This window comes from Helicoverpa armigera, chromosome 30 (assembly GCF_030705265.1).
Source record: "Helicoverpa armigera isolate CAAS_96S chromosome 30, ASM3070526v1, whole genome shotgun sequence".
NCBI classification, from domain to species: domain Eukaryota; kingdom Metazoa; phylum Arthropoda; class Insecta; order Lepidoptera; family Noctuidae; genus Helicoverpa; species Helicoverpa armigera.
In genome coordinates this window covers 3,606,474-3,618,339 of record NC_087149.1, presented here as the reverse complement: position 1 = coordinate 3,618,339, position 11,866 = coordinate 3,606,474, and the positions used below count along the sequence as shown (strand labels likewise).

Below are 11,866 nucleotides of genomic sequence, written 5' to 3'. Positions count from 1 at the left end.
CTTTTATGCTTTGCTTTCGATACTTTCTTAGGCGGCACCCTTCTCTTTGGGTTTCTCTTGGCCGGTCTCCGTCTGTCTTCTTCATCCATCTGGCTCTCAGAGCAGAATGAGGTGTCGTCGCTCATGCGATCATCTTTGAATTTCCGACGAGTTTCCAGTCGCCTTCTACGGTCTTTGTATACCTCACATGAGTCTCGTGGCATGATCTTCCAACATCCTCTACCTTCAGCTCGCCGAGTTTTCTAGATAGTGAAAAAAATCTTATGTAAAGCTTAGCAAAGTTATATTATATCGCAAAAATACTGAATTCTCAGGAGCCTTGTCCCAACTATGTTGGGGTCGGCTTCCAGTCTAACCGCATGCAGCTGAATACCAGTGTTTCATAAGGAGCGACTGCCTATCTGACCTCCTCAACCCAGCTACCCGAGCAACCCAATACCTCTTGGTAAGACTGGTGTCAGACTTAGCAAAAATACTGAATTGTATAGCGTGAATTAAGTAGGCGAGGGTATGACTGGGGCTACATTTCTTTTGATGAACAGATCACTATACATCAACGCGAGATCCTGCGATGTGTCTAAGAAGATCACCTAATTAGTGATGTGCCTTTTTGAGGCATGCGCGAGGCCAGAGAAAAGGGCCCATGCCGTCTACACCTAGCTACACCACTTGAAATGCTACTTTTAGAACATAAATCATCCTTATGACTAACATTTTGCCGAATGACATCGTTTATGTTGTCAAGAAATAGATTAGATACATCATCACTCCAATCCCAATTTGAACTTGCTTTGGTTTTGTTACTTTTTTTCTTATTTATACGAACATGCTTATACGATCTTTTCTGGGTTTTTGCTCGGCCTGAGGTTCTCATTTTAATATTCAAAATGATACAAAAACGTTATAAAAATTTCGATTCGTAAAAAATTAACATTATCTTTAGGGTTGTCAAAACAATAAAACACCTCATTGAAACCCGTATGGCATACCTATACGAAACAAGGTGATCATGGCCATGTAACTAGATATACGCAGTTTTTTTATCCATCAAAATTTTTGTTTCTATATAATCCATTTACTACAATAAGGCCTAAAAATCATCTCAAAAATATCATTGCCGATTAATGCTAGAAACGGCATACAAGGTATTCAAACTGTCTCATGAACGTTTTTCTATTACACTCTAATAAAAACTCTACAACATTAGGGTAAACGGAACGCCGTAATGTCATATGACTATCGACGTCAGTGCTACCAACATAATCAGCGTGTCCACCATTTTTACGCAGCTGATGTTTGTTTGAGATATATTTAATTTAGAATTTTATCTAAATAATATCTCAAAATGGGAGCCTCCTTCGTCCCCATCACCGTTTTCACCGTCCTGTGGGGTATTGTGGGCATTGTGTGCCCCTTCTTCGCCCCTAAAGGCCCGAACAGAGGGTAAGTTTTAGTGCCTTCCTATTTTTCATAACTCCTTGAAAAATTCAGTACTAAATCTGTAAATTATTGCTCTATTCCAGGATTATCCAGGTGGTGTTGATGCTAACTGCTGCCACTTGCTGGCTTTTGTAAGTATTTGCGTTTTTATTAAATTTTTGAGTGTAAAATGAGTCACGACGGTGTGCCTAGCCTAGTTTTGGGTTGTTGTTCACCTTCTGCCATGGCCCGGTTAGTGTGTAGCAAAGGGTGTGCAAGGCTTTTGGGACTTAGAAAATTTTTCATAAAAAATGAAAATTTCTGAAAATGTCTAGTTTTTCATTTCTATCGTATAGAATACTTAAAAATAAGACGAAAACCATCTGGGCACCTTTTGCCTAGGACCAACGGTTCACCTGAAAATGAGCACTGAAGGTCATTGTAAACAAAGGCAAAGTCGACGGAGCCCCGCTGCGCGGGGCTCCTACTTCTGGGTGGTTTAAAAAAAAATAACCACGAAGGGGATGGCGGGGTCTGCAAGACCCCGCCATCCCCTTCGAACCTAACCTGTCCGAGTCGGGGTTGCCCTAAGTCGAGGTTGCCAGTCGACGGAGCCCCGCTACGCGGGGCTCCTTGGTCGTAGACAAAAAGTGCCCAGATGGTTTTCGTCTTATTTTTAGGTATTCTATACGATAGAAATGAAAAACTAGACATTTTCAGAAATTTTCATTTTTTATGAAAAATTTTCTAAGTCCCAAAAGCCTTGCACACCCTTTGCTACACTCCAACCCATGGCCCTCGTGATTTAGGCAGCCAGCAGCCTGCTATAGCTTTTGAGACGCTAGTTAACCTCTGAAGTCCTTTAACAACAGGCATTTCAATTGAAATCACTCTAAACTTCAGTGCTCACATGACCAATGAGAATTGATTCGATTCTTCTGCGAATATAATGTGTATTGAAACTTTTTTAAGCACATAGATATCTATTTACTGAGCCTGTTGTCTGTGTACTAATATAATGAAGCACATAACATTTCTGATATTTGAATAATGAAAAGTCATTGTCGGGACATCCGGGTACCTCTGTTTCATGCTTGCATCCCAGTAAGAGTGACAGAGTTGTCTAAAAACAAAGATAATAACTGTCCAATAAAGTTCTGATTTCTGATTTTGGAGATGTGTCTACAAATATTATAAACTAGTTGTTTTCTCATGGTTTCAACCATGTCATGTAGAAACTACTGCCCATACCGGGATAAAATATGTATAGCTTATGTTACTCAGGCACAGTCTAGCTTTATAATGGAGAAATATTTTTTTAATCTGACCTATTATAGTCTTTGAGTCAAACAAATATTTCTTTTCCTCTTTATAGTATTAAGTATGGACCAGCTGTATACTCGCAGTTTAACCTGTAAACAGGGATTTTTTTCCCAAACATAAACAAAATATGGCCTATTTTACTGTGTGTAATCTAGCTTACCAACAGTGAAAGAATTTTTTAAGACCATTCTGTAGCTAGTAGTATTCTTTCTCAAGTGGTATAACTTATGGCTAGTTAACTTTAGTATGAACAACCAAACAAAAACATGATATATCATCCTCATCATCATCATCTCAGTCATAGGATGTCCGCTGCTGAACATAGGCCTCCTCCCCCCCTGATTCATTATATTATATTGTTTATAATGTATGTTTCAGCTGGCTGTGTGCCTACATGGCGCAGATGAACCCGCTCATCGGGCCCAGACTTAACAACGAAACCCTTATCTGGATGTCTCGCACCTGGGTGAGTACTGGAATTATTCTGACTAATTACTGTAGTTAATGGCGTCCACGGCGGCCGTTCTTATTTAAAGAGATCAGCCAGCTGCACAGGACATATTATAGTGCACGAGCATTTGCGCAGACACAGGTGCACTCCCTATTCCTTCACTCTCATAGCGCGATGGGATGACAATCCGACACGACTGGAAAGAGATCAGGCGCTTCAAGATTTTTATTACTGTAGTTATTCATAGTTTATCTTAAAATGCAAATGCCTTACAAATATGCATTGTAGGGCATTTGCATTAAAAATAAACCTAGATAAAGTAATGATGTTGAAACCTAGATAAAGTAATGATGTTGAACAAAATTATGTTTTGGGATCCCTACTTTATAGGATCTCCACCCTGGGTGACATATAACAAAATTATTAAAAGAGTCACACCTTATTATATAATTGATTTATTAATATTGTTTGATTGTATGTTGTGTGAATTTCTGATATGGGTGAATTTGCCTGAAATAAATGACATTATATTTTTATTTATTTATTTATTTATTATAAAACGTGGTTTTAAGAAGTACCTGCTTTAGTAATAGCTTTAGTCCACTGATTTTGTTCGGGATGGTGGTTTAAAGGTGGTAGAAACGCTGGTACTTTATTTAAACCACATTTTATAATAAGGTGGTGAGTTCCTCCATGTTTCGGAAGGGACCGTATATAAATTATTAGGTCCAGGATGTTATTAACACCTTTGACAGTTGAATTTTTTGGAAATCAAAAAGTCCGACAACCAGTCCTACCAAGGGGTATCGGGTTGCCCGGGTAACTTAGTTTGTGTAGGTCAGATAGGCAGTTGCTCTATGTGGCTGCGGGATACCTATATAGGAACACGATGGATATTTAGTTAGTAAAAGTCTGAAACTCTCTTAACCAGCTGCTAACCCACAGCGAGAGCGGTCATTTGATGATTTTAGCCATCACTAAATATATAAAAAAATGTGAGAATAATCGAGGCAGATGACATAATGGACCCACTATCATACTCCAGTTTAAGCTTTTGTTACTGGGTAATATGGATATAATTGAATTTTTTCCAGCAAGTTCTCAAATTCCAGCTCAGATTACTATAATAGTTACTTCAGTTCCAATAAGTTTAAATAGCAAGGAAGTTCTACATTTCACCTTGACCTTGTGTTAACGAGGTCAAATCACCAAATGCCAGGGTCAAATTACTTATATTGTAAAATGTAACAGTTTGTAAGAATGTATAATGTTACTCTTTCATGCTAAAATTGCAGTATAGATTTTGATGGAACTTGGTAGTAACATCCTATACCATGTAATAGATCCGCTCGTTGGGATCGTGCACCTAGCTATTGATGTTTCGTATGAAACCTGTAATGAAATATGTTTCTTTTAAATAAATAAAAATAGTCTTCGCGCACCAAGTTCCTTATGTATGAAGAAGCAGTTTGTCAATAGATGGCGCTGCATGTTTCATTTTTTCACTGCTGACTGTTTCAGTTCAAAGAACTTATTTAAAATATTTTCCAGAAAACATTATTCTTTGTTTTTTTCTTTAACATTCGGAGTTAGGCTGACAAACTGACAGATGAACTGACAAAGCTCAAGTAAATAACTTAAAGCCTTAACTAGGCCCATCACATCATCCTCCGAGCCTTTTACCCAACTATGTTGGGGTCGGCTTCCAGTCTAACCAGATGTAGCTGAGTACCAGTGCTTTACAAGAAGCGACTGCCTATCTGACCTCCTCAACCCAGTTACCCGGGCAACCCAATACCCCTTGGTTAGACTGGTGTCAGACTTACTGGCTTCTGACTACCCATAACGACTGGTCAAGGATGTTCAATGACAGCCGATGCACATAAGAATAGTATTTTTTTGCATTTCCGTGTTTTTGGGTGGTTTAATTTTTTTGTAAAAAGTTTGTTTTAACATCGGGGTACTCCGAATTCAAGCACCTCGAAATATTTTAAACTTTTTTCTATGTTTTTTTTCTTTACTTTGTAGCTTATTAAACCCAGATATAGCAAACATTTGCCCAAACTCAATGCCAGCGTTATAAAAACTGAAACAAAGCAACACTCGCTGCCAGCCAGTGACAAATGCGTTGCCCAAATATTACATACTCGCACGTGTAAACTTCCATATCTTCCGGTTGGGTACTACCGTTGCCAATTATGCGTTAAATAATTAATTATTGTAGTAGTTCTATATTTAGGTATATTGTTCTGGCCAGTTGGGAAGCTGTTTATTGTGTTAGACTGGAGAGCTGGTTTCTGCGGTTTTAGTCGTGTTTCGAGGGTACAAATTCGGTGTCTGGATAAAAAGTAGCTTGTATTATGATTTTCTGATGTAAATATTACGACTGCTAAGTTTCATCAATATCCTAGCCTTTACATTGTCCCACTTTAAGAGAGACCTCTTCTTACACGAAGAAGGTATGAGCGTTAATCACTACGCTTGCTTAAAGTCAAAATCAAAGTCGATTTCAGACTTTAAACTCCCAATTTTCCTCATGATTTTTTCTATCACGTTTACTGTCATTAGTGCCCGAAATATAGGTACTTAGAAAGTAAACAACGAGGAAGTTTCATACTTTTCCATCTAAACAGTTCGATAGCACCACATTATTGTATTGTCATCAGAGCTACATACAGCAGTCTATTTTGATGACGCTACGATCCTTGGAAGATGGTTCCATCGTATCACCTTAGACCTTAGATTCCATTACATAGTTATCTACAAGTAGGGCTGCCACCCGTCCGGGTTTCCCCGGATTTGTCCTCGTTTGGAGGCCGTCCGGGGGCCGTCCGGGCGGGGTTTCAAGAAGTGTCCGGGGAAAACCCGGACACTTTTCATTTAATTAAGCACCTCATTGAATTTAAGTATATGTTAATAGTAAATGGATTACAACTTAGGTATTCTTTTGTTTACAAAAAATCTTACTCGTTCGGGGAAACAATGCGATTTACGCCAAATGTCCGGGTTTTTTTAATGTTTGTCCGGGTTTGGCGAAATTCGAGATGGCAGCCCTATCTACAGGTCGGCCTAAAAAGGACATGTTAAAAACCAAACCAATTCAATTCCAACCAATAAGGCAGAAGTAATTTGTCAAAACAATGTTTTTTTCCCTCTCCTGGCAACCAGTCATTCACGTGACAATTGACGCAACTACTTACAGTCGTTACGTTACATTATAAATAATGTGTTTATTTCATTGTTGCATACATTCAAGTTGTAATGACACATTATGTTTATTTCTTTGTAGACTTATAGTCAATCCCGGTATTCTATCTATTGATTTCCTCAATAGATAGAATTTTGATATAAGCCCCATACAAGTAATGTGAACTTCCTATCTAAATCATGACAATATGGGCATTGGTCAGCCTCTTTATTATACAAGGTATTGATTTGCCTTTGTGTCATACTTCAGGAGGAGGGCTACGTAAATAATCGATTGGAATTACAGTTGACAGGAAATAGCTAATATGCACTGCTTTTTTGTAATTGTAACGTCGTAGTATTTCAGAAGTAATCCAATTTTATGAATGTTTATGAATAATTTTTACGTATGCTTTGTGTTTGCGTTTGTGTGAGGGTGCAGCACGGTTTTAAGGCCAGTAAGTCCAGTAACACATGCGCCAAGTTTAAATACGGCTAGATGACATTGACGGAATTCTGAAAAAAAAAAAATTACGTACCAATTTTTTTGTTTATTTGGGTCGAGAATCATTAGCATAATTACGTCCTTGAATATGGCAGGGATGCAAATCAACAGCTTGTATTAGCGTAGATAAACTCCCAACAATGGTGGCTGATATCCCCCTGTGAAATGTCAAAAAATCGTTCAGCAAATGCATGTTATCTGGTTAATTTTTACAAAGTGCTGGATGTTATTATATCTTATCATTGCAGCATAACACTATTAGAAGTCAAGTGCACTGTTTTGATATTCAGATAAACTAAACACATTATAATTTTATCGTAATGGCGTCGTTACTTCACGGTTCCATAGATTCACTGTCAGCCTTTTAGATGGTCAGTATCGATTCTGGAATCGATTCTCAGTTGTATATATATTTCCTCTCTTGTGGAACCTAAAGTTTTTGTTTGTTTGATAGTGCTAATTTCAAGGTCCCTACTGGTAACTAATGATCCGATTTAAATAATTATTTCAGTCTTCAATACGTATCGAAGAAGTGTATTTTTAACACGCTTATAACTAGCTTCACTTGTAACTATGTGTATGTAAGAAAATCTTGGAATCTTATAATTTGACCCACTTCCCGGTCTTCGATTAAGACGAAATTTTGCACACGCTCTGAGTTCTGATGACAATACATGACTAGCGAAGAAACGTTACAAAAAGCGTGTTTAAACTATCTCTTATTATTTTTATCAGAGTGCACTAAGTAGTTCTATAGATACGCGCGTAAACCCGATGGTGGAAACTAGCATTGTACTTGCATAAATAATTTTCTTAACTAAAGAGCTGTTTTCCGCGGTTTCACTAACTATTCGTAATTACTACCCATAACCGAATAAAATATAGCTTATGTATAGCCTTTCTTAGTTTCTAGCTTATCTTTTCTTATAAGTCGTGGTGGTCTAGTGGGTAAAGAACCATCCTCTCGAGTATGAGGATGTGGGTTCGATTCTAGTTCAGGCAAGTACCAATGCAACTTCTCTAAGTTTGTATGTACTTTCTAAGTATATCTTGGTCTATATAGTCTGAAATCAACAACTCGCATTGAGCAAGCGTGGTGATTAATGCTCAATCCTTCTCCGTGTGAGAGGAGGCCGCAGCCTAGCAGTGGGACGATACAAAGGCTGTAACAGTTATGTTCCTAACGGATATTGAAGCAGTGAAAGAATTTTCCAAATCGGTTCAGTGGTTTCGGTGCCTTTAGGTTACAAACAGAAAAATGTTTCCTCTTTGTTATACCTAAGGTTTTCTTGTCACCTTAGCACTTACTACATCCGTATCGCTATCTAACATTTGCACACTTACTCTATTACGATGAATAAGAGAAATTATTATGATAACAATAATTAATATAATAATGGGTGTGTTCAATGTGTCACTGCGCAGATATTTATTGCTCGAGTTATCTCAATGGCCTACTAATGATCGTTTCTCGTGCCTTTGATATCCCTGTTTTTCTGTATATGACGTCCAAGTTCTAGCATAATATTATTGTGCACTGCACTTATCTAAACACCTTTTTCTATTTCCTGCCGTGATCTCTTTTTACTTGATATCGGCGCAATATTTTTTCCCTACCATTCCGCTCTCTCGCAGCAGTCATACTAACACCCACTCCCTTTTAAATTCGTGTCCTCTTTCAGGCAATATGTACTCTCTTAAATCTATTAGATATTTATTCTTGTGGTTCTTTTTTCTTTGAGATTCTCTTCATGATATTTTTAACTTCATTTTCTTTTCCGATTATGATAGGAGTGGCTTCCAGTCTAACAGGATGCAGCTGAGTACCAGTGTGCCACAAAGAGAGTTGTTCATTGCCTATCTGACTTCCTCAACCCTGTTCTCAGAAACCTGATATCTTTTTCTGGCCTCTGAATACCTGTAACAACTATTATACATACGTGTTCAAATAACCCCAAAAATGGATCTTCCAAAATGCGAAGTATTTATACCACCGTCACCCATCACCATCTTTTTTTACATTTTACTCGCCATTTTCTCTCCTCTCCATAGACAAAGCTATAAATATTTAAGTACTATTCAGCTATCGCTCCGTATCTCTGAGGTCAAGGTCATCTGTCACGTTCGTTTCTGACACATCATATTATAATATTATCACGTGTCGCAACCAGAATATATTGTCTGCTGCGTAGATAGGAACAGATGCCATCTTTACAAGTCAAATAGGCAGGATTTCAGAGTCCGTATATCATGTATTAAAGAGCATGTAAATATCGGTCCTGCTTGTGATTCTCTCCGATGGTGTCAGATTGTCGTCCCATCGCGCTATGAGAGTGAAGGAATAGTGAGTGCATCTGTGTCTGCGCAAATGCTTGTGCACTATAAAGTCCTGCACAGCTGGATGATCTCCTAAGAGAACAGCCGCCGTGGCCAAGTCTTTAGGCCAGAAAGTCTAACAACCAGTCTTACCAAGGGGTATCGGGTTGCACGGGTACCTGGTACTCAGCTACATTCGGTGAGACTGGAAGCCGACTCCAACATAATGGGGAAAATACGCTATTGTAAAAGATCAAATTATACTGGTCAATATAGTATCTGATTGTGTGACTTAACATTTCACACATGACTGATAATAGTGATAATTTGACATATTCAAAGGATCTATTTTATGTTTATGTAATTGTTATTTAATAGTGACGTATAGTTATCGGCACGGATAATGAGCTCTCGGCGGAAGAGTGGGGATCGCTTTGCGCATCGTACACTTAAGACAATAAACCAATAAATCACTTCTGCGCAGGTGAAGGTCAGGGCTCAATATCCTTGCCGATGATTATAGCACTAATCGTATTATGTACTAGAATCTTATTACCATTGGACCGGCAGGTTCATAACAAAATAGAGTTTTCTCTAAATCCACCAGGCCTGATGGCCTCTCCAAACGATGTAAGCATGCTATGTAGCAGCCCGGGAAGTCGGTCCTTGTCTTCTAAGGTAAAAGGGACGTATGCATGACCTTGAATCCTTAATTTTTTCACTTAACGACTTTCGACTCAATCTGAAAATCCTTTTACAGCAATCACATTTGCACCTCTTAGGCCCGGTTGCTCGAAGCTCGGTAACGTCAAGGTTAGGGTTAAATTCTAGTTACAGTAAAATTAACAGGGTTTAAATTCAAAACGCGTTGTTGAACGTCAAAATTTCATAATAAAAATGTCAAATTAACCGAGGTCAAAATTGACAACGGTAAAATTTTAACTTTAACTAAGGGCCAGACAGAGAAAAATTTAAACTTTACAGCGCGATTCCACTCTTAGCATCTGTTTGCAAAGGTTGCAATTTCGCGAACAGTTTAGTTTTCATCTACATCTAGCACACAGTTTTCCTAATGACGTCGTATGACGTAGCGAGCACATTAGTACCAAAATGTCCTACGTTCAATGGCGCACACGCTGTGACAAGTTATTCTTAGCTGCTCGCGATCTAGGATCAAGGGTGCCCCAAGGATTTCTTATAGCTCCGTCTGTTGTTGTTTATTATTTTTGGGCTGTCATAACAGTATTAGGACTGGAGTTCTTAGGAAAAGACTTGGCAAATTATGAATTGAGTCTTGCTGGGGAGTTTGTTGGGTCACTTCTTCCTAACAAATACACATAGGAAGTGGTTAAAGTTTTTGGGGCTGGCTTTTGTCCTGTCCTTACAAAATTTAGAAGTTCAAACAGTGCTATTTTGCAGCCAAGTTTGAATTTGGCTGACTTGTGTGTGAAGTAAATTGGTCTGCCTGGTACTTGCCAGGTCAGGTAGTCAGAAGCCAGTAAGTCTGACACCAGTCTACCCAAGGGGTATCGGGTTGCCCGGGCAACTGGGTTGAGGAGGTCAGATAGGCAGTCGCTTCTTGTAAAGCACTGGTACTCAGCTGAATCCGGTTAGACTGGAAGCCGACCCCAACATGATTGGGAAAAGGCTCGGAGGATGATGTGTGTGAAGTAAATTAGCCTAATTATATACTTATTGTGTTTCCTTTTGTTACAGGGCAACAAAATCACCCCATAAGCAGGCAGAGGACAACCAAACTCTAGTATTATAAGTGTTGATATATTTGTGTCGAATTGTATCAAATAAATGCTATTTAACTATTTATGTTAACCTTTAATGAATCAATCAATCACTGTTTGTAAATAAGTCAGAAATGTAACATCAAAATAAACTCTAAAAAAATCATATGCCTCAATGAAATGAAACCTTTTTTGTGTAATATAATTTAAAAAAAGTTTAACGTTCATCTTTCGGTGAAAGAAAGTCTCTCGTGTGTCTATGGTATTTTGAAAATGTCAGCATCCTTGAAAATGAAATATTTGCTATCATTCCAATAAATTATAACTTCTCTTCTGTAAACTGAATGTATAAATTTTCTTACTTATATGTAGATAAATAAATTTATTTCAGTTTATATTTGTCGTTTACTTTTATTAACCTTTGTTGCAGAAAATTTGACCCAAAGAATGGCTGTAAAAACCTTTCGCCTTCATTAAATATTTTCTTATTTATTTATTGAAAACACCTTAAAACTATCTTCACAGGAATTATGCTAATACGTAGCTATAAGAGCTTACGTAAAATAGACCCATTTCTTAAAATATATCTTAAAAAATCCTATTTTGAGAGAGGCCTTGACCGCTCAACGCGTTTATGGAAGCTAATTTAAATCCTCCCACATTCCTTTCTAATTTAGCTTTCACAAGCTTAGCCAAAAATACTAACCTACAAAAAAAACTTGAGTTAACAATATCTCAGCGCGGTGAGTGCCATTTAACCATAACGATAACAACTATTTTCAGTTGTCAAATGGCCTATTTGACCAATGGGCGGCAAGTATAGGCTGCTTATAGTTTGTTTATTGTTACTTATAGTTAAATGTGGTTTATTTCGTTTTATATTTGCCAGTTTGGTTCAAAATTATCTTGCGTTAAATAAAACAAAAG

The 11,866-nt window shown here is 37.9% G+C and overlaps 1 protein-coding gene across 1 annotated transcript; it reads left to right on the top strand.

The window, feature by feature from the left end:
* Nucleotides 1-1,238: 1,238 nt before the first annotated feature.
* LOC110381769 (V-type proton ATPase subunit e 2) lies at nt 1,239-11,334 on the top strand. The gene is made up of 4 exons (XM_021342165.3): nt 1,239-1,443; nt 1,524-1,571; nt 3,121-3,208; nt 10,917-11,334. Exons 1-4 carry the CDS (start codon nt 1,346-1,348, stop codon nt 10,935-10,937), a joined length of 255 nt encoding a protein of 84 aa, XP_021197840.2. The 5' UTR covers nt 1,239-1,345; the 3' UTR covers nt 10,938-11,334.
* Nucleotides 11,335-11,866: the final 532 nt, after the last annotated feature.